Here is a 21,389-nt window from a genome sequence, read left to right as displayed (position 1 = left end):
CCCAGCCCTGCCCCCACTAACCACTGCTGCTGGAGTCCGGGCACTTGACCTTCCTTCGGAACTGCTTCCGCTCATCATCCCGCATCTTCCTTTCAGCTCCCTGGGGTGGGGGAAGGGGGTCACCAAGGGCCTGGGAGGGTCTGGCTACTTCACAACTGCGGCTTCGAACTTTGCATCCTAAATAGGGGCCCACCTTACAGTTCCCACAGTGAGGCCAGGAAATGGGAAGATACCAGCACCTGGCCCAGCCTGGTCCTGCCACCTGGGGTCAGCAAGGCCGTGAGAGAGGGAAAGAGGGAGAAGGAAGAAACAGAGACAGGAGGATGCACAGGGAGGCACACATGGCAAGACGTGGAGAGAAATATGAACGAGCAAGAGAGAGCGAAAGACACACCCAGAGAAGCCAGGAGGACGCGTGGTGGGGCCTGGCCCTTGTCCCTCCCAGGACGCAGCAAGGATTCACCTGCCCACCCACCTTGTCACAGAAGATCTTGATCTGGCACACGGCACGGTGCACCAAATGCTCAGGGCCCGAGCCACAGTCATAGGTGTCGATTTGCAAGTTCAAGGGGACACCTTTCACCCCCTTCTGCGAGGAGAAGTCTGTGCTCAGGCAGTTGACGCCAATGAAGACCTGGGGACAGAGTCGGGCCCTGGGTCAGTGGCCTGCACAGGTCTCCAGCCCTGTTAGTTGAGGCTTCTGTGCCTGGTGATGGGGAGACTGATGCTCAGAGAGGCGGGGCAGCTCTCCCAGGAAACACAGGCCACGGGGGTTGGAGGAGGGGTTTGCAGACAGACTCAAGGCCAGGCCCCTCACCCATGGGTGCGGTGCTCCTGCTAGCCCACCAAGGGCAGCTCACGTTAGGGGTCCTTCAGACTCTGAAAACCCAGAACCTCATTTTCCTGCGACTGAGGGACACTGCTTTCCTGTAGCCCCAGGGACGCAGAGGGTGAGACGCAGTGCTGTCCACTCCTAACGTCAGATCCAGCATCGCCGCACCCTCCAGCAAGAGGTTCTCTCTACTCATGCCTCGCCCGTCTCGCACACCTGTCACTGGTCACCTGCACTTACAGTTGCGGCGTCTCTGACAGAGACAGAAGTCCCCCACACTCCCAGGGAGTCAGGGAAAATGAGCCACCCAGACCTGTGGCAGGAAGCTGGACCCTGCCACGCAGGCGCCTGTGGCTTTGGACAAATCCTCCCAGAGCCTCGATGTCCTTGTTAAATCTGTCTCGTGTGGCTAAGGTTATGCCCTACTGGGGGTAGCCTGGGTGGTCTCAGCCGGGCAAGCCCCGTCTGACTGCCTGGTGACCATCTACCAGCTAGCCACCCTGCATGGTCCGTGTCCAGGCTGGTCTGTGTTCTTTGGGACATTGCTCTTGGAAACAGCCCTGACCTGAGTAGTGGGGTTCAGGGAGGGTGCCTGAGCAGACCTCCTTTGTCCTGCAGGCACATGCCGGACATACCGCCCCCTCGGCGGCTCAGCCCTGATGCAGCCCCCACCCGGCTCCCAGGGCGCACCTGAGAAAGACCCAAGCCTGGGGCCCCGGAGGCTGTGAGAAAGTCCCCACCGAAACCCACCACTCCCTTCCCACGAAACTCTCCCACCTCCCTGCAGTGAGGCGCGGCTCCTCCCCGGCCCATCTGAACAACAACCACCCCTGCCTTGGGGCCTCCCTTCCTGTCCTGGAGCTCCTTCCCTGATCTTCCCCCTGCAGCTGGCTGGCTGGCTGCTCCGGGCATGAGGCCACGGCAGGGAGGCAGGGCCACAGATGCCTTTGAGAGGAGCTGGACCCAGCCCTCGCAGGCGAGGCAAGCCTGGTCCAGCAAGTGGCTGACCCCTCCACGCCAGCTCTCCAGGCAGCAGCAGGACCCGGAGGGGCCCACAAGCACACATAGGCTGGTGGGACAACCCTGCCACTACCTGGCAGCTGGTTACCCTTCCCGCCTACTGACCAAGAGCAGTGAGCCAGCTGGGAATGGAGATTGCAGCTCCCAGACTCCCAAGCGTCACCCCGCAACCTGGTTTGCTGAGTGACTCACACGCGCGGGGGACTGGATGGGCACCAAGAGCCGCCCTTGTGCGCAGCCTGTGTTCCACCCCTTGCCCGTCTCACCCGACCATCACTGCGGCCTGTCAGCTGGTGCCATGACGACACTGTACTTTACAGTCGAGAAAGCAGATGGCTGGTAGGTGGCAGGTCTGGGTGCAGACCCCGCCTGTGGGCCCGGGGTCCCAGCTTCGACCACTCTGATCCTGCCTCTCCACAGTGTCAGAGCACATGCCCCATCCAAGGGCCCCCGGGGTAGGAACACCGCACCCACTGACCTTGGCCTCCTCGGTGACATTCCACATGAAGGACAGGGCATTGTAGGCCACCTCCTCGATGTGCTGCACAGTGTTGAAGTTCTCTTTGCAGTCAGCTGAAATCACAGGAGCGGGGACAGCGTCAGGAGGGAAGGGACGTGGGGCACATGGCGGGGTGTGCCAGCTCCAGCCAGGGGAGCAGATCTGCCTGGAACCCCGGGTCTGCCAACAAGGCCACGGCCCCTGTCATCTTGTGTGGGGGTCATACTTTCCCTGGGGATTAATAAGTAGGCGATCTCCCAGAAAAAGCGACAGAAGTGACTTGTAGTAATAGCAGTAACAGGGCCGTAACAGCTCCTTGAACAATTAAGATGAGGCAAGCCCTCAGGCAACCCTCACAACTCTGCTATGTATATTCAGTTTATACATGAGGAAAATGGAGCTCAGAGAGGTTTGGTTACTTGGTGAAGGTCACACAGCTAATAAAAGGCAGAGCCAGGACTGGGGTTCAGATCTGTCTGGTTCTGCAACCCATGCTCCTAACTCCCCTGCCACCCGGCCTCTCAGACAAGTCACTCAACTGTCCCCTATTATATCATGTTCTGCAGGATACACGGTACCAAGCAGAAACCAGCACCACAGGCAGGCAAGGGAGCTGGCCTTGTCACTTGACAGCTGAACACACTGAGGCTGAGGAAGAGGGGGTGACACAGGTTGGAGCCAGGAAGAGGGTGGAGACAACCTGCAGACGTGGGGTGGGTGGGGCAGGGCACACACAGGGTGGCTGTCACCTGCTGACAGAGCCTGAGGGTCCCGTGCCCAACAAGAGCTGCCAGTGCTGTGCTGCAGCTGTCTGTCCCCACTGCCGCTGGGCGCGGTCATCTGTGTGCTGTGTCCACTAGCCATGCCCCCAGGGCACAGACGGGCCTATCTCTCTGACACTGCAGAGTCCCCACGCCCTGTTTATCCCACAGCACCCTGGAAAGGAGGTCACTGCTTCACGTCAGCAGGTGCAGATCCCTGCGTGCCCGGGTTGGCGGGGCTCAGAGGTGGCAGGGCCGGGAGCTGGACCAGGCGGGGCGGGCGCTCACCCACGTCGATGACGCGCTGCTTGGCGGTGGGCTGCCGGGAATGCCAGTGCCTCCAGAGCCGCAGCTGCTCCACCGGGACCTTCTCGTTGTCGAAGACGACCATCACCACGCTCTGCGGCACAGCAGCCACGTCGGCCCGGCGCCCAGGCCCTCCCCAGGACCCTCTCCCTGGGCCCCGGCTGGCCCCCTCCCGCCCCTCCCCAGCGGCTCCGAGCCAACGCACCTTGACCTTGTTGGAGGACAGGGCGAGGCCCGAGCCGCCTGTTGGGGTCCGCAGGGTGACGGGGTAGAACTGGCCCTTGTTGAGGTAGGCCATGGGCGACTCGCCTGACTTGACGTGGATGGCTTTGGGGGAGCCCAGGGTGTACTCGAAGTCACTGCAGGGGAGGAGGGCACAGTGAGGCTGGGCCCGCAGGAGGCTCCTGGGCAGCGAACCTGAGGCTGTCATGGACTCGCTATGACCTTCCAAGTCACTTTACCTGCCTGGGCCTCGGTTTCTGTTTTTGGGTTCTAGGTAATGGCTTGTTTGAGCCACAGTCTTGCTGAATAATGAGGGTCTGAAGAAAACCAGAGAAGCCGGAGAGGTGGCAAAGCCACAGGGAGGCCCAGGACAAGAGTCGGGGTTTTCCAGCGTTGCTGAGCGCCACGCTCCCGGCTGCAGCCCAGTACAGGACGTGGAGATCATTCTCTTTCCTTTTATCTGCCTCCCCCCCCGGCCCCCCCCCCGCTTCCGTTTCCATTCACTGATGACGTGCTGGGGACCACGTAAAGCTGTCTGCAGCCCCTGCCCCTGCCAAGCCCCTGTCTCCTGGTCAAGGTTCCAGAGGGGTCACATTACCTCTTGAGGCTAGGATAGTCCTCTGCACATGGGGGTTCCGGGGATGCTTTCAGGATGTCTGGGAAGAGCAGCGACTGCGGAGAAACAACCCCGAGATAGTAAGTGACCACATCAGGTTTCAGGGGCCTCAGCCCAGGATGGCGTGTACAGCAGTAGAGACTGTGCAGTAGGCAACTTGGACAATAGTACGTGGCAACCCCGCCTTGGCTCCAGGACACTTCCTTCCATGTATTCCAAAGCTCAGCCCTTTCCCCTATCTCCTCTCCTGTGCCTGTGTACACATGCCCAGGGACACTGCCAGGGGCACAGGAGTGGGCCCTCACCTCCTGCGGGTCATCTTTGAAGGTGCTGTCTGGCTGCCAGCGCTGTGTCGGGGGCACCCCATGAATGCTCTCAAACAAGGAGCTGAGGGAGCCGTTGTCATACATGTCACTGGTGGGCAAGAGGCAGCTGTCCTCGGGGCCCGCGGGGAGGGCGGCGGCCTTGCCAGCGCTGGGCACAGGAGCCTCCGGGCCCATCAGGCTGTTCTTCTTGAGCAGCTCTGGGTACTCTGGGGTTCCAGGCACGTTCTCTGAGAGGAATTTCACGAGGTGCGTGGGGCTCTCGAGGGGCGTGAGGTCTGTCTGGTATTCCACGCCATGGTAGAACCTGCGGGGAGAGGAGGGGCAAAGTGAGTGCTTGTCTTTGCTCTGGGGAAGGGGGTCCTTGCCTGGACTGGAGATGACTGTCACACTGACACACTCAACTTCTTCTGTCCAATTTTCCTTTGGTGCCAGGGATCGAATCTGGGGCCACTGAGCTATGTCCTCAGCCTTTTTATTTTATTTTGAGGGTCTTGCTAAGTTGCAGAGGCTGGCCTCAAACTTGCAATCCTCCTACCTCAGCCTCCGGTGTCACTGGAATTACAGATGTGCGCCACTGTGCCCACTGCGTCCTGGGTACTGTTCAGGCCCTTCCCACTTGCAGGAAGCAAACACCATAGCAGGCCAATTTGTACCAGGGATGAGAAGAGGGTGTTGAGAATGGAACCACATACGTGCTCAGGGTCGAGGGGGAAACGTGTTTTATGCATTACAGGACTCTTTAATACAAAAAATTCCAAGTTTAATCATTTATTTCTTAGATGGAGTCAAATATCCCTGTGTCAAAAATGTTCACACTTCCAAAAAACTGTGCTACATCAGCCCATGAGCTGTGCATGGGAGGGGGCTCTGTATCTGCAGCTGTAGTTAATATATGTTTAGAGAAAGCTCTGGAAGATGCCCCTGGTTGTTAAGGGGAGAGCGGGTAGGACCTTTTTACACATTTTTACTGTTCACTTCTAGAATTAGTTTTGAGGAAGGCCCCACAGTCCTAGCCCACTGCTCCAGCCGAGGCCGGGAGGCTGAGCAGGCTGTCAGCGCACACCCTGCATCCCATGCAGCGCTCAGTGCCTGCCTTAGCAACTGGGGTTTCCTGGAAGGCAGGAAGGCCCACAGGGCTTCCCAGCAGAGGCCTTGCTCAGTCATTTTTGAGAAGCCACCCAATTGGCCGGAAAGGAGAAAGAAGAGAGAGGGGAGCAAGGTCCCTCCAGTACCCATCTGGCCATGTGCAGGGCCTGGCTGCTTCTACCAGGAAAGGGACACTAGTGGCCGGAGGCACTAATGCCAGGCAGAAGCCCAGAGAACCAGAGGGAAGATGTCCGGGAACTCAACGGTCCCCTCCCTCCCTGCAAAAGGCTGGGGGCTGGGGAGGAAGGTTTGCAGCAGAAAAGCTGCCTGCAGGGCTTTTCACCACTGGGGCTTTGAAGTTTGTTTTCAGTAAACACCAGCTCACATGGCCTAGGGCATGGTGTGTGTGTGTCTGTCCTGCAAGCCTGAGACAGCCCCTTGCCTCTTCTGCCCTTACCAGCCCCTTGGAAAATATTTTGAACTATCTTATGCAATTACACTGCCATATGGACAGCTTTAAGGGTTAGGGGCTTGGCTTAGTGGCAGAGTGCCTGCCTAGCATGTTGGAGGCCCTGGGTTCGATCTCCAGCTCTGCAAAAAGAAAGAAAAAGAAGAAGAAGAGGAGGGAGGGGAAGAGAAGAATAATTTAATTTTTTGTTCTGATTTTAAAAAAAACGAAAACACTTTCAGGAGCCCCTGAAGGCACTGTGGGTCCTGCTCACGAGTCTCCTGTGCCTAACAGGCAAGTCAGCCCCTGTTAAAGAGGATGGGGGGTGCAGGGAGCGGGGAGGGCAAAGAGACAAAGACGGCCTCACCTCTTTCCTTGGTCGTTTCGGCCCCCAGTGCTGGAGGACAGTATCCGCTTCTCCTTGGGGCCCTGAGAGGAGAAAGGAAGGATTTATGAATGATTCTTGGCTAAGATCTAGCTATTAAGGGTCTCAACCCCCTTCTGTGGCTTTGGCCTGGAACTCTGGGAGAAAATTCACAAGTCTTTCAGATTGGTAGTAACTCTAGCCACCATTTATTCTGGGCCCCAAGTTAGGGAGTAGAAAGAAATAGCTCAGGCTTACAAGTTAAGGCACACTGAACTTGGAGTCCGGCAGACCTGACTTCCTCCCTTTATTGCTTAAAAGTCCTGTGTAACATTGTATAAAAGACTGCACTTCTGAGATGGCTTCTTCATATGTCAAGTGTGGGATTATAAAACCAACTTCAAGGGAACTACGAAGATTTATTAATAAAATGATACTGGCTTTTAAAACAGTACTCCCTATACACTAGACCTTGTCAAATGCTTCTATTCTCTCATTTAACCTCACCCCACCCTGAGATGTTGACTAGCATCACCACCACGTGGACGAGGAGACGGGGGCCAGAGAGATGCCATTGTCTTGGTGCTAAGGAGCAAGGACTCGGAATCCAGATTTCTCAGTTCAGTTCCTAGATGTGTGCCAGCTGGGCCTGGGCAGGGCACTTAGCTGCCCACACGTCACATCCTCAACTGTAAAACACGGTGATGAAAGTAATGGCTGTGGGTGCTTAGAACAGCCCCTAGTGCAAGGCAACATCCCTGTAAATGTGACCTTTCATGATTACAAAATATCATTACACCTCAGAACACTCTAACTCATTGTCCCTAAGGCTGATAACGCTAAGACTCCAACCCAGGCTAGTGACTCCAAAGCCTGGGCTCTTAGTCACACCCCATGGGACAGTATTTGAGAAGGTGCCAGCCTTCAATAAGAAGCAGAAAGTGGTCACCTTTACCACTGTGTTGCCCAAAACCACTTGGCCAGCCGTGGCATGCCACGGTTTTGAACTCCAAGCTGGTACTCCGGCCATAGCACAATGCCATGTCCTCACTACCCACAGGGCTGCTCCAGACCCAGGTGGGTCTCATCAAGACACTGTGCTGCACAAAAACCAGCATAGAAGTCACCTTTGAAGCCTGGCCCACCATTCTGGCCCTGGGAATGCCCTCTTGTCCAAGAGAGATGGTGCTGGATTTTATTTATCTTATGGTCCAAATTAACCTATAAATTCCAGGCTGGGTTTGAATCAGACTGAGAATCTGGCTCTTGCCATGGCCCACACGGAGGCGGTCACTGAAATTCCTCTCCTGCTGGCCTGGGCTAGACACCATCATCTTCTGGGGAAGCAGCAGGGTAAGGAAAGCAGATCACTCCAGGATGAGAACCCAAGTCAGAGGAGAGTTTGCACCTTCTCCTACCTGGATCTACCTGCCTCTGCCCTCCTTTGGCCTCTGAATTCATGAAGAGAATCTGTCTTCCTTCTTGTGGCAAAGTGGATAAAATACTTCCTAGTCTAGTAAGTTTAAGGGCTTACAGGCAAGGTGGCTCTAAATCTTCAAGTTCAGTTCCAAATCAGCTATCTGAAAAACTGGCTATTCTTGTCCCTCGTCCCTGAATCTAGGAAAGTCTTCTGATGCAGTCCCCCAGCCCAGGGATAGCAAGTAAGTTTGCTGTCTTGAGTCAGTTCTGGCAGGGCTGCTGGGGTACTGGGCTGCCAAGCTTCTGCAGCCCCATGTTCCCCAATGAGAATGCGACCTGCCATCCATTAGCAATGCCTGGCACGGGTGAAGGCATGTCTCCTGTGTTCCATACTTGTGGTTGCTAACTGGATCTAGCCCCATTTATCAGAGATGAACTCCTGTTCTCAGGAACCAATGGTCTCAGAGTCAAGGCCAGGGCCCTGGAAATAACTAGAGAACAAGAGAAGACAGTATGGTGGCAGAGGCAGGAAGGAGAGTCGGAGGCCCAGGAGAGGGACAGGGGCATGGCAGAATGGCATCCAAGAGACGGTGGCCTTGGCCAGGCTCGGAAGGAAGGAAGGAAGGAAGGAAGGAAGGAAGGAAGGAAGGAAGGAAGGAAGGAAGGAAAGGAAAGGAAAGGAAAGGAAAGGAAAGAGGGAGGGAGGGAGGGAAGGAGGGAGGGAGGAGGGGGTGAGAGAGGAGCTGTGTCCCTGGAGGTGGGGTGATGGGAGGCTGGGATGATCCAGGGGCAGGACAGACCAAGGGTGGTGGGTGGAGTGTGAATGGCGAGGTGTTCATCAATCAGTCAACACTGTGGTGCCCTGGGTGACAGGCCGTACAGGGCATGGAGACTCGGTAACAGTCACAACATCTTCCCGCCCTCCTTGCTCAGTGTCATGGAGGAAATGGAGAAATGAGCGAACATGCGGCCGATTTCTTAGGATAGGTAGGAAGGATGACAGTGGGTGCTGAGGTTCCCTCACCCCATGAGGGAATGAGGTGACACTGAAGCTAAGACCCAAGCAGAGAAGAGAGCTTAGTCAGGAGGAAGGGGCAGCAGCCCGGGAGAGGAAACAGCGTGTACAAAGGCCCTGAGGTGAGGGGCTGGGGCCTGCTGCCGGGTGGCCAGCGAAGCCTGAAGCAGACACGCGCTGGGTGGGAAGGGGCGGAGGTACCATGTAGTAATCGTAGAGGAAGCTCAGGGCTGCCACGCTGTCGTCGTCCCCGTTGACTCTCATCATGGCCTTCGTGGCCGCCGTCAAGGGGTTTTCCAGGTACGTCTTCCAGGCCTCGTCTTCGCTGGTGTAGGGGAACTTCTGAAAGTTGACTGGGTCATTCTTCAGCAGTCGCACGGACCTGAAGCTGAAGGTGCATGAGGGGGTCAGATTTAGGAAGGTCCCTGCGTGCACAGCCTCAGGCCAGTGCCCAGGAATTCAGAGAGCCACCGGCCTGGAAACTCGGACCTGCTCTGCCACCATGAGGCAGCGCGGGGCAGCGGGAGGATGTGAGCGCTGGAGCTCCACAGCACCAACGCCACCACGCAAGCTGTGGACCTCGGGCCTCGGGTTCCTTCCCTGCAACGAGAGGACCCCAGGGCCAACCTTGAGCCACTCAAGGGGATTCAGCAAGACACTTCCGTAGTAGACACATTTGGGGGAACTATATGACTGGATGGGAAATGACAATGACAAGTCCAGACAGCCCAGCATGTGCTCTCCTGAGGAGGCATGGATCACCATGGCGGGGGAAACCATAGCAAACGACAGAATGCATTGGGAACTAGCACGGTGGAGCGACACGTACTGTAGGGTCCCAGACAGCTGCCAGAAGCCAGGACCTGGAGTTGCAGAACGGGGTGCTATGCCGAGAAGCTCGACAGACACAAGGCATGGTGGCCCAAGACACAAGCCCCAGGGGCTCAAAGGCAAGGGGCTGGGAAGAGCTTCATGGAGAAGGCAGACATTTAGTTGGGGACACTCAGCACTGGGAATTGCTTCTCTCAGAAGGGGAGGGGAACAGGAATGGAGACGCAATACAGGATAGTGACGATGATGAAAATGGCATCTAGTCTGTCCTGGACATCAGCCATGTTTCAGGCACTGAACTTGATACTTCTCATGAATTATCATCTAGCCCATTCTCACCATGACCCTGCTAAGGCAGGCCCTGTTATTATTCCTATTTTATAGTAGAGGAAACTGAAACTCAGAAAAGTTAAAAAGGTGTGGTCCAGGGTCCCAGTCAGGGAACGGCCCCGAGCAGACTCAGGCTCTGGCAGGAGGGTGCTGTGGCGCAGGACGGTGTTCTCAGACTGTAGCTGCGTGAGAAGGATTCAGTGGGCTTGCTGAAGCGCAGGTGGTGGGGCGCGGCCCTGGAGTTTCTGAATCGCCCCGTCTGGGGTGACTGAGAATGTATGTCTCTGACAGCGCGGCTGCTGCTGGAAGCCGGGGGCCCACACCGTGAGACTGGCTCAGAGGACACCCACTCTCAGGCAGCAGCAAAGCTGGCTGTGTGCACTTTAGAGCAGAGCATGTGGAGGAGGCTGTAGATGAGAGGATGAGCTCTCCAGGCTGGGGCTGGAGAGAACCCCAGAGATGAAGCAGGTACTCCCTAGTCTTCTGCTGCCCCAAGGCCCCACTTCCTACATGGGCCTGAGGGACTCTCCCGTGTTAGGCCTTAGCATCCACGCCAGCTGCCATTCACCATGACATTCATTAGATCTGCTCATTATGGGACACTTCGAGGTAAGGATCATCCACTTCCACTCACAGACACCTGAGATCGAGGATGAGAAAGTGCCCAAGGTCACCCGGCTGCCAATGACACAACCAGGAGAGAAACTCAGGCTTGCCCCGCACCACAGCCTCCTGCTTTCCACCGTGCCACCCTGCTCGACCATAACCCAAGAGGGCCGTCTTTACCAGAGTAGGACAACGTGTCCATAATGAAATCTGTGGCAGACTAGTGGGTGGGCAAGGGCCTCCTGTCACCCTGTGACTTAGGCCCACATTCTCCAGCTTGGTGGACACAGCAGCCAGGCCAGACCTAGGCAGGCAGTGGGGGTGGAGGGGACTTCATCCAAGGTAGTGTCTCCCATTCCACTGGGCCCCAGCTGTGGGGCGTGGGGCTCTGGGAGGGAGGCAGAAGGAGCTGTCACACAAGAAAGAGAGATGACAGAAACCTTCCTGCTCCTGGGGCGCGGAGAGGAGGCACACCCCAAGTTTCTGCTGCTATAAATCAAGCAGCCACAGACAGAGGGGTGAGAAGAGGCCCTCCTAGTTGCCTCCTGGGCCCGGGGTTAGAGGAACTTACTGATGGAGCCCAGGTGGCTGCCCCCACTCTGCCCAGCCCCAGGCTAAAGGGAACTACAAGCTCAGGAGGCGTGGGAGAAACAGGAAGGCTGGAAGACCTTGACGGCTCCTCCCAACAGGCCAGCGAGTGCCTCGCACTTCTCGTTTGTAACTAAGTCTAGTAAAAGTACCCACGGGATGGGGCTATGAGGATTAAGGACACGAGCACTTGAAAATGCTTTGAACTGAGCCTGGCACGTAATAAGCACTTAGTGTGTGCAAGCTGTTACGGTACTCCGGGCCGGCTTGGGGCTACACGCGAGGGGCTGCGAAATGTTACGAGACACGGTCACGTGAAACAGACGCAGAACCTGGCCCGGGATCAAAAGGTGGAGTTAGGAGCTATCAGCTGTCTTACTGTTTTTATGTATGTATGTGTCTATGTATATATTGGGACACTGGGGATCAAACCCAGGGCCTCAAGCATGCTAGGCAGGTGCCCTACCACTGAGCTACTCAAGTCCTTTTCTAAATTTTATTTTGAGATGAGACCTTGCTCAGTTGCCCAGGCTGACCTGGAACTTACAACCCTCCTGCCTCAGCCTGCTGGGAGCCGGGATTCAGGTGTATACTACTGTGCCTGGCTGTTCTACCCTTTTTAAAAAAGAAATTTTAGGAGACAATGAAAAAGTCAGACCTAAAATAAAAGAATGGATTGTGTTTTCTGATCACCTGGGAGACTGTCCTGGCCTGCGGGAGTCTCTAATGCACTCTCTGGGGATCCCAAAGTCTGATTCCTTGATAAACAGCAGGTGCTGTATCTTAAGCATTTACTATAGGGAGACACAGGATTGACTGTCTCGGTGGGACTTCTCATCTCCCACATACAGCAGCTCTGAAAAACAGGAATTACTAACCCCTTTTACAGAAGGGAAATTGAGTCAGTTCAGGCAATATCACCTGCACTGGGATCTGTTGGGCCAAGATGCAGCTCTGAATCTCTCTGTTAGTCTCCTTTCCAGATGCCTTTCCTATTCTGGAAATCTCCCCTCTCTAGAATACACTGAACCCGTTCTCTGCGGTAAGGCGGAGAGGAATTTCCCACCCACACCAGCAGGAGGAACTCGTTAGGAAGACAAAATGATGACTGGGAGCGTTCTGGTCAGAAGCTGAAACGCTGGTGTTCTGGCCCCAAGGCCTGCCCACACCACCAGTCATCTCATGTTCCAGGACTGAGCAACTAGTCTCCAGAAAGTCTTGACTATGGATAAGGTTAGCATTGCATTGCATGTCGCATCCTGAAATCCAGTAAGTTTTGGCTCTCCGCGCTCTTGTGTGCTCTCTCTCTCTCTCTCTCTCTCTCTCTCTCTCTCTCTCTCTCTCTCTCTCTCATACTGGGATTAAACCCAGTGGTACTTTACCACTGAGCTACATCCCTAGTCCTTTGTTGTTGTTGTGTTAAAATGGGGTCTCACTAAGTTGCTGAGGATCTTGCTAAATTGCTGAGCCTGGCCTCCAACTGATCCTCCTGCCTCAGCCTTGCCAATGGCTGGGATTACAGGAGTGCCCCACCACACCCAGCTCTGTCCTGCTTTCTTAAAGACTGGGTTGCAGACTCAGCGAATGAGACAGAAGGAAAAATCCCAGGAGTAGATACAGGATGAATGGGGAAAGACTTTCAAGAAGGAATCACTGAAGAGTGACAGGCCAGAACAGAGGGGAAACTTGGGGACTCCTCTCTCATGAGGTCACCTTCCCTAGGGCCTACACAAATTCTCTGTTGGTATCTGTGTCCAAGAAGGAACTCCTGAGCCATCAGAAGATGAAAGGGGAATGGCAGGGTGCTGCACTTGGCCTTGGGCAACCTTACTGACTTCAGACCTCATGGTGCATCAGGCTGGGCACCACAGACACACTGCCCATGGTTTGGTAACCATGTCCTAGAGTAGGCCCCTTCGCCTTCTGAGCCCATTTCCTTATCTGTGACATGGGTCTATTGAGAGTCTTCTGTCTGCCAGTCAAGGACTGTTCGAGATAGATAAGGCTCTGCTCCCATGGAACTTAGCGTCTAATTGGAGAAGACAGACCATAGACAAGTAGGTAAATGAGTTAATTTTAGTTAGAGATAAGTGCTGTGAGGAAAATCAGAACACAGTAATGTAATGGAGAGTCACCAGGGTGGCTACTTTAGAGGAGAGTTAATCTCCTGGGTTGTTAGGAGAATTAAGTGCATTTACGTGAGAAATGTGCTTAGCCTAGAGCCTGCCAGCGGATAATCTCTCAGCAAATAATAGCCATCACCACATCGTCATCCTGGAACCCCCAAACGAGAGTACAGGGGAGCCTGCCCAGGGTGCGTAGGTTATCACTACCCCCAAGCCTTCTGCCTGTGAACCAGCTTCCATGTCAAAAACAAAGGAGAGAGTTAATAACCCCTTGCCCCGGCTTTCACGTTCATTATCTTAAGGAGCCTCCCATCACACATGGTGTGTTATTATTCCTACTTTAAAGACCCGGAAATAGACAACAGAGACATTAGGTGACCTGATATCTGGCCTGAGAACTCGGCGACTAGCTGCTTTTCCAAGGGATACAGGAGAGAATCAAAAAACAACAAATCTGCACGGCCCCATCCATCATTTTAACAAGCTTTTTTCAAGTAACTACTCTGTGCCAGACCCTGTCCTGGGAAAAGGGTGCAGACAAGGGGTCAGCAAGGGTGCATTTGAATGGGAGTAGGACAGACAAGACCACAAAACCAGAGAACGAGTATCAGATAGGCGGAGAAAGCCACGAAGGAAGAGCAGCCAGAGGACTTCCAACCTGCCCAGACCCGGGGGAGTGAGGGAGGCTTGCTGAGGAGGGGGTGGAGGGAAGCAGGAGGATAAACCTGGTTGGGGAGGGCCGTGGACCTCCCAGGTGAGAGCAAAGGCATAACCTGGACAGCTCCCAGGGTTGTCCGCCTACTGTGTGCCAAGTACAGCCAGATGCTCTGCATGTGTCACCTTGCCTCAGGACGGCCAGCCCACTGAGGAGGAAACGCAAGTCCGGCATTGGATCATCACTCACATTTGCAAGGGTGCTCTATTTCTCGGCAGCTTCTCATGTACCTGTCATAGCTGAGAGCCTGCAACGCCCCTGTCAGGTAGGGAGGGGAGATATGACTGTCCCCATTTGATAGCAGGAAAAACAGTCATGGACAGGGCTGCTGGTTTGCCTGAGGCCACCCAGCTGGTCCCTCAAGGTGTCAAGCCTAGAACTGAGGTCTCTGGTGCCCAGCATCCAGAACCTTCACAAGCCACCTCCTCAGGGCCTCCCCATCTGTCTTCTCCTTTGGGAAAGAGTTGGAAATAAGACCAAGAGAGAGGAGCTCAGCAATCCAGCTGCTGGGCCTCACTCATGGAGGTCTCCCATCACTAGCCCACAGGGGTGTGCCAACGGCCCAGGAGGGGTCCGGGGAGGCTGGGGTCTTGCCCCAGCAGTATATTCTGGCTCGAGGCGCAGAAGGGGTGTGGTACCAGCCACTCCATGCCCAGTCACCCTCTTAGCCTCCTGACTCCAACACGCATCATCCTAGGCACCAGGATGGAGGAGGCCAAAAGGGATAAGGTGGGTTTCACCTCAGCAAGCCCCTCTGCCTGGCAGTGTTACCAGCTTTCTGCTTGAGCCACTTAAAACTCCCAATGGGACTAAGGAGATGCTGTTTCAGCCAGTTGTTAGGGCCTCTTGTCATCATTTCACTGCGTGAAACATAGGGATTTAAGGGACAAAGAAATCTTAGAAATCCAGTCCCAGAGAGGAGGTGTGACTTGCCCAAGGACACACGGCAGGATTGAGACTCAAGGTTCCTCGCCCGCTGCCCAGTGCTCAGCTCAGTCGCTCCCCGTCTCCTAGTCATCTACTCACTCCATCATTCAGAGAAGGTCCTACGCACCCTCACTCAGCTTTGCAGAAAGTGGAAGAAAACCGACCACCAATGTGGGGAAGTTTAACCCCAGCTGACAGAGGCGCCTATTTGGGACCAATCTGGGGAGCTGGACCCCACTTCCCTCCAGCCTGAGGAAGGACAGTTCCAGGGGCCACTTGAGCTGGGTGTGACACCCAGATACGCCCAGTCAGTGACCTGCCAAACCGTGCTGTGAGCCACCCAGCCTCATCGGCAGTGATCAGTCACACTCACTGATCATCCCAGGGAGGCCCTGCCACAGCTGATCACAGAGGGATCACTTCCCAGTCAGCCCCACGCACCATGCCCCTGGGTTCTTGTGCCTGCCGGGAGCCCATCTGGTTTTCTGGATGTGCAGGGAAATGTGTCTTGTCACATGAGCTGGGGGCTCCTTTGGAGTAGAGTGGAGGGCACAGTTTTTTACTGATTCCGATTTGAACAAGGCCATGTGAACACATGGTGACAGGGGTAGGCGGCCCTAGAGCTGTGCACAGCTGGGTTCCAGTTTCATCCCTGCTACCCACTGTGAGACTTTAAGCAAGCAACTTGACATCTCTGTGCCTGAGTTTCTAACCTACAAAATGTGGGAAGAAGAAAGTATTAACCTCACGGAATTATTATGATAGCTACCTTTCATGAAGGGATCACCAAGCGCCAGGTGCTAGCTAAACAATTTCTAGTCATTGTCTTATTTCATCATTACAACGACTTTGGGAACTGTTTCTGTTGGAAGATGCAATGAGAGGATGCAGAAGTGATCAGCACAGTGCAAGCACATAATGGAACCATTATCACAACAACTAATACTTTGTGGTGGAGCCCTCACCAACTGCACGGTTCACAGCCTCACTTTCTCCCACCTATAAAACGGGCCAGCTCTTCCCAGCTGGCAGAAGCAGACTTGGTGCTTGGAGATTCCAAGATAAGAGGGGTGAGCATCACCTCCTTCCCCATCTGGATCCAGGTGGGCAAGTCGAGGGCCGTCAGCATCCAGCAACCACTGCTAGTTGCATGTAAATTAATTATGTGCCATTTTCTAATTATACCAGAAACTCACTTTCTGTCCTTTGAAAAATTCTTCCCTGTTGAGAATTGTTCTTTCATACTCTCATCTCTTGATTTCTTGTCAGGTTTTCTGGGGGTTTTGCTCCATTGTTCAGCGGAGATGTGAAAGGAACTGAAATCCACCTCTACACCCAGAGTGCCACATCCCTTCATCCGCTCCCTGGTTCACTCAACATTGACTGAAGGTGACTCTCCAAGAGGCCATGGGAAGAGCGCTGGGGACACAATGCTGACTACCTCGCGATTTCTGCCCTCGAAAGTTCCTGATTCTAACACCAAACACCGATGAGACGATTTCTCTTCGAGACTTTCACTAGGTCAGTTGCTGCCAGTCAGGATTATCTGCTACATTTTACAAGCAGGAAAGCTGAGTTCCAGAAGGGGAAGGCAGGTAAGAGAAGGGACAGGAACTAAATTGTTCAGTACAGTTAGGTCCTGTGCCTTTCTGTTCTCACACGGGTCCTGTGGGTGGGTGTTTCTGTCCCTGTTTTACCCACACGAAGACTGACACTTAGGTAAGAGCTGGAGAAGGCATCCGATCCACAGGCAGCGGAGTGGGCCTTTAAACACAGGTGTGCTTCTGAAGCAAGGTCCTGGGTCCGCTGACTCACCGACTGCGCTGCAGGTCAGGAGTGGATCTGGGAACCTCCTGCCTCCCAGTCCTCTGCCTGGTCTTCTAGGCCAATGGTCTTAAACTTGAACATGCATCAGAATCACCTGGAGGGCCTGTTAAAACACATAAGGCCGAGCCCCACCCCCAGAGTTTCTGATTTAGTAGGTCTAGGGTGGGGCCGAGAATTTGCATTTCCAAGTTCCCAGATGATGATGAAGAGGATGATCCAGGGACCGCACTTTGAGAATCCTGTTCGAGGTGAACTAATAATTCTCTTTAAAATAGCGAGTGAGGCAAACTAATCTCTCTTAAAAATAGTGATTCCCTCTCTCCCCCTTCCTCATTTCAAAAGCAACATAGGTTTGTAAAAGTATGTATATAAAATGTGAAACCTACAAAGACACAGGAAGCAGAGAATTCATTCACATTTCCACTCTGAGAAAACTACTGTTAACAGTCCAACAAATCTCCTTGTCCTTTTAAAATGTCTAGGCACAGGGTGGCATAGTGTTCTGTCTCCAGGTTAAGACCCACTTAAGATCCCAATTCTTTGGCGAGACGGGGGGCACTCCTGAGCCAAGCCTTGGTCCCCTCTTCTGCAAAGTTGCATTTTCACTCCCACACCTCTGTGTGGTTGGGAGGAATAAAGGCGACAATGTATTTATTAGGTACTTGACACAATATCTGATGCGGGTCAGTGCTCAATTTTTGCTGTTTTTGCTTTAACCCAATGAAAAGCTGGGGATCCAAACTGAGCTTCAGCTCTGCTGCCCTTTCTGCCTCCTGTTCCTCAGTGTGGGGCTTCTTGACAAACTGCTGGGCCTGTCGCTGACTCTCAGAGCCTAAGGGACCTCGGGTGCCTGGGCCGCCGTTAGGGTTGTCCCTCGGCCTCTCTCGGCACAGTCCGCCTGTTTTACAGCCCGAGCTTAATGAGGGCTTTTAACTTTTCATTCACCAGCAGCGTAACTCCGACTTTTAATAACACACCTTGTGCACGACAAAAATTTGCTCCTGGCAATCATGGTTTCGACCACAAAACCGCAGCGGGGAGGCGTTCCTGGTTAACTCTTTCAGCGCTCCAGGCAGTCTGGAGCCGGTGCTCCCGAGATCAGATGGACGGCGGCGGCGGGGCCTTGGCCACTGGCCCAGCCTGGATCCCAGCCCCCAGCCACCTCACTCAGTCGCCTCTCTCAGGGGACTTGGAGACGGGGATAAAATTCCCAAGGGGTGGGGGTGGGGGTGGGGTGGGAGTCCAGGCTGCGGGATGATCCTGACATGCAGCCTCCGTTTGGTGGACCTACTGTGTGCCAGGTCGCAATGCGGCCAAGCCCTGCTTTCCTCCACCGTGACACGGCGCCCGACGCAAGGCGCGAGGCCGGAGGGTGTGGGCGCACCAGGCACACAGGGGACCCTAGGGGCACTTGCAAGGGCCAGGGGCCACAAGCGCGCACAGCAGCTGGCCTAGGTCTGGCCGGCTCTCTCAGTGCCCACTCTGGCAGGCCGAGGGCAACCAGTGCGCAGGCGCAGCGCGGCACAGGCTCCGGCTGTTTCCCCGGGAGCACTAGGGCCGGGGCCCCAGGAGCCTGCGCGGCAGAGGCCAGCCGCAGGGCATGGGAGGCTGCGGGCTGGAGGCAGCCTGGGCGGCGGGCAGAGGCCTGGGGGCTGGCGGAGGCGCCCGGCGCTGGGCCCAACCACATGAAAAGCCCAGGCGCTCGCCACCCACCAGCTGCCTAGAGCTAGTTTCTGACGCCACCGGCAGGCCTCCATGCTGCCCAACACCCGGCCTTGGAAGTGCCGCCTTCCACCCGAGGCCTAGTCATCAGGCCGACGTCTTGGAGCTCTACTCCAGGCGGTGATCCACTTATGGGAGCTCACTGCTCCCCTGCCAGGTAGGTGTTCATAGACGTCATTCACAGATGGGGAAACTGAGGGTCAGGGAGGATAAACAGATTCACCAGGATCCTGCAGCTGGTAAGAGGCAGAATGGAGAGATCCAAGTCCAACTTTGTGCACTGCACCCAGGGCTAGCAAGAGTTGGTCCCTCCATCAGCGCTCGGGATGAATGTCTGAACCAGTCTTCCCAGCTCCATGCTTGTTAAGGGGTTGCCCCAGCAAGACAGAAGGTCACAATAGCAGCGGGGCAGAACTTGCAAGCCAAGCACCTGGTATCCCCCCTTATCAATAGGGGCAGCTGAGCCCCAGGCTCTGTCATTGTAATCTCAAGAGGTGGCTTCAGAGTCAGCCTGCAATTACTCAGCAGGCACAGGCTTCCCTCTCCAAGCACCCAAATAGAGAGGCCTCCACTGTCAGCCGACATGACTTCAAATTAAGGAGAAGAAAAGCAGAAAACCTTTCTGTCCAAGTAACCTGCTTCAGGACACTTGCCCTCTAAGGAGCAACACAGATAGATTCTGCCTGCAACCTCTGCAGTTTTAACCAGCAGATCTAAATAGGATGGAGGCACATCTCAAATTTTTTTTTTTTTTTTTTTTTTTTTTTTTTTTTTTGTGGATGTTCCAAGTGTGGAAAGCTGGAAAGCAAGAGGGTTCATAAAAGCTCACTTGCTTATTTTTCTATGAAATAACAATGGAGTTATTAGCTTGCTCCCTTTCGGGCTTTAAAGGAATCACTATTGTGAAGTTGTTGAATCCTGAACAACTGCATGAGGTGGGTACCACTAATGCCACAGTTTACAGGCAAGGACCCTGAGAAGTGAAGCAACTTGCCCAAAGTCACACGGATAAGTGGCAGGGCTGGGACTTGAACCCAAACATCAGTGCAGTGCTCCCTCTCTTGTTCTAGTTTGTGGTCAACACTTTGTCAACCCCGGGGAAATTCATTCAAATGATAGCCGATGCTCATTATCCCCAGTGACTATATTATGAACATAACTGACGGACCCAGAAGAGCCCAAGAGCTGGCTAAGAATCATGGACTCCCAACTGCAGTCAGGACCAGCCAGCTGCTCTGCCTATAGTCTTTAAGTTCTTAAAACAATTGAGTGGCTTGGAAGTAAGAAAAGATCATTCAGCCCTTGCCTCTGCCCACTCACCTCTGGCGGCAGGAAGAGGAGAGTCAGTGTTTAAAAGGTCGGCTTCTCTTACCAGCGACCTAAACCCCAGCTAACGCAGCCCAGATCCTAGCCTCATCCCACCTCCTCGGAGGTCTGGACCTCCATCCAGGGTCCACAGTAAAGGTCAGCATTAGCCACTCATGATTCTGAATTCCAAATCTGGGCAGGGATGCACCTGCCTCCTGCCAGGCAACAGAGGTGACCTCACCAAAAACCACTCCTTGGCTTCCCCAGCCTTAGAACTGCCTCTGAATAAAATCAATCACATTTTATGAACACCTCTTCAGACCTTGGCTCTGTGCTAAGCATTTTACAGACTTCAGCCACTTAACTCTCTTGAGACTCCTACAAAGCATTCTTGTACCCATTTTCCAGATGAGGAAAATGAAGCTCGGATAAGTTGGATGACTCGTGCAAGAACACACAGCTCGCAAGGGAGAGCCTGGATCTGAACCTAGGTCAAGCCCACCACAGAGTGCACGTTTCCCCACCACACTGCCTTTCTCGCTTGGGGTGGCTCCAACTCAACAAACAAGTCCCTTCAGAGAAACCCAACTCTCTGCCCAAGACGCTACGGGAGCCACCTCGAAGAAGTTCCTTTTGGCAAGAAGATGGAAAGGCTCCGTGAGGCTGGGATGGCCTCTCATTTCCGAGGCCCCTTCAGAGTATCAGAAAGTGGGGCTCCAAACCTTCAGTTTCAGTCCTGTGTTTCCCTCCCTGGCTCGAAACTGCTCCGCAGAGAGAAAGAGAAAAAGTATTTTCCCAGGGAAACACTCAGCTCCAGCTCGAGACTGGGGCTTGCCTCGACACGCAGCGCAGGATCCTCGGCCCATTCATTTACCCTTACAAATTGCCGTGTGAATCCTGGCGCCGGCCTCGCCGCTCGTCCCGGCTTGGAAACCCCATCCAGACCCTAGGCCCAGAGGGCGGCCCGGCATCCCCCGATGGTTACTCACTCAAGTTCATTCGACATCTTCCTGCTCCCGGCTCCGGCGACCCCGCGCGCTGCGGCTCCGCTGACCGCTGGTCCCTAATGCGGGCCCGACGCAGACATCCCCTGCCCAGGGAAGGGTTTGATTTATGTTGAGGTTTGGGTGTTGGGATTTTGCTGACAGGTAGGTTCCCGGCAGCGCCGGCGCTGATTGGCTGTGGGTACAGGTGCCTGCGACTGCCGAATACCTCAACAGGTGCAGCTGTTAACTCTTGGCCCGCCGCGCAGGGGCGGAGTCCTGGGGGGCTGGCTGGGCGGGGCCGGCCAATTCCTTTCCCGGTGAGGGGGCGGGGGGCGGAGACGAGCGGAGGAGGGAGGAGGAAAAAATGCTGGAAAGAAGCGAGACAACCGGAGTGAAAAATCCAAGGCTTAAAAAAACCTCGATCTCTGTGTCTAGTTAGTATCTCGGATCCCAGAAACATCCCCCCGATCACAGCCCTTTGCCCCCTCTTCTGCCACGGGGAGCTCTCA

General features: G+C 54.7%; 1 protein-coding gene across 1 annotated transcript in view; it reads right to left on the bottom strand.

Moving 5' to 3' along the window:
- The window catches only part of GRHL3 (grainyhead like transcription factor 3), a 32,017-nt gene extending 10,903 nt beyond the window's left edge, over positions 1 to 21,114 (bottom strand). Inside the window, exons 1-10 of the mRNA XM_079138301.1 lie at positions 20,884 to 21,114; positions 9,116 to 9,302; positions 6,484 to 6,545; positions 4,562 to 4,886; positions 4,239 to 4,312; positions 3,624 to 3,777; positions 3,401 to 3,512; positions 2,331 to 2,425; positions 476 to 634; positions 22 to 100 (exon numbers count right to left, since the gene is read on the bottom strand). Of these exons, the coding sequence (XP_078994427.1) occupies positions 22 to 100; positions 476 to 634; positions 2,331 to 2,425; positions 3,401 to 3,512; positions 3,624 to 3,777; positions 4,239 to 4,312; positions 4,562 to 4,886; positions 6,484 to 6,545; positions 9,116 to 9,302; positions 20,884 to 20,900 (1,264 nt within the window). The 5' untranslated portion in view covers positions 20,901 to 21,114. The remainder of the gene's footprint in view (positions 1 to 21; positions 101 to 475; positions 635 to 2,330; positions 2,426 to 3,400; positions 3,513 to 3,623; positions 3,778 to 4,238; positions 4,313 to 4,561; positions 4,887 to 6,483; positions 6,546 to 9,115; positions 9,303 to 20,883) is intronic.
- Positions 21,115 to 21,389: the final 275 nt, after the last annotated feature.

This window comes from Sciurus vulgaris (genome assembly GCF_902686455.1).
Source record: "Sciurus vulgaris genome assembly, chromosome: 1".
In the NCBI taxonomy this organism is placed as follows: Eukaryota; Metazoa; Chordata; class Mammalia; order Rodentia; family Sciuridae; genus Sciurus; species Sciurus vulgaris.
Note: the sequence above shows the minus strand (reverse complement) of the source record. Positions and strands in the feature narration are given on the sequence as shown.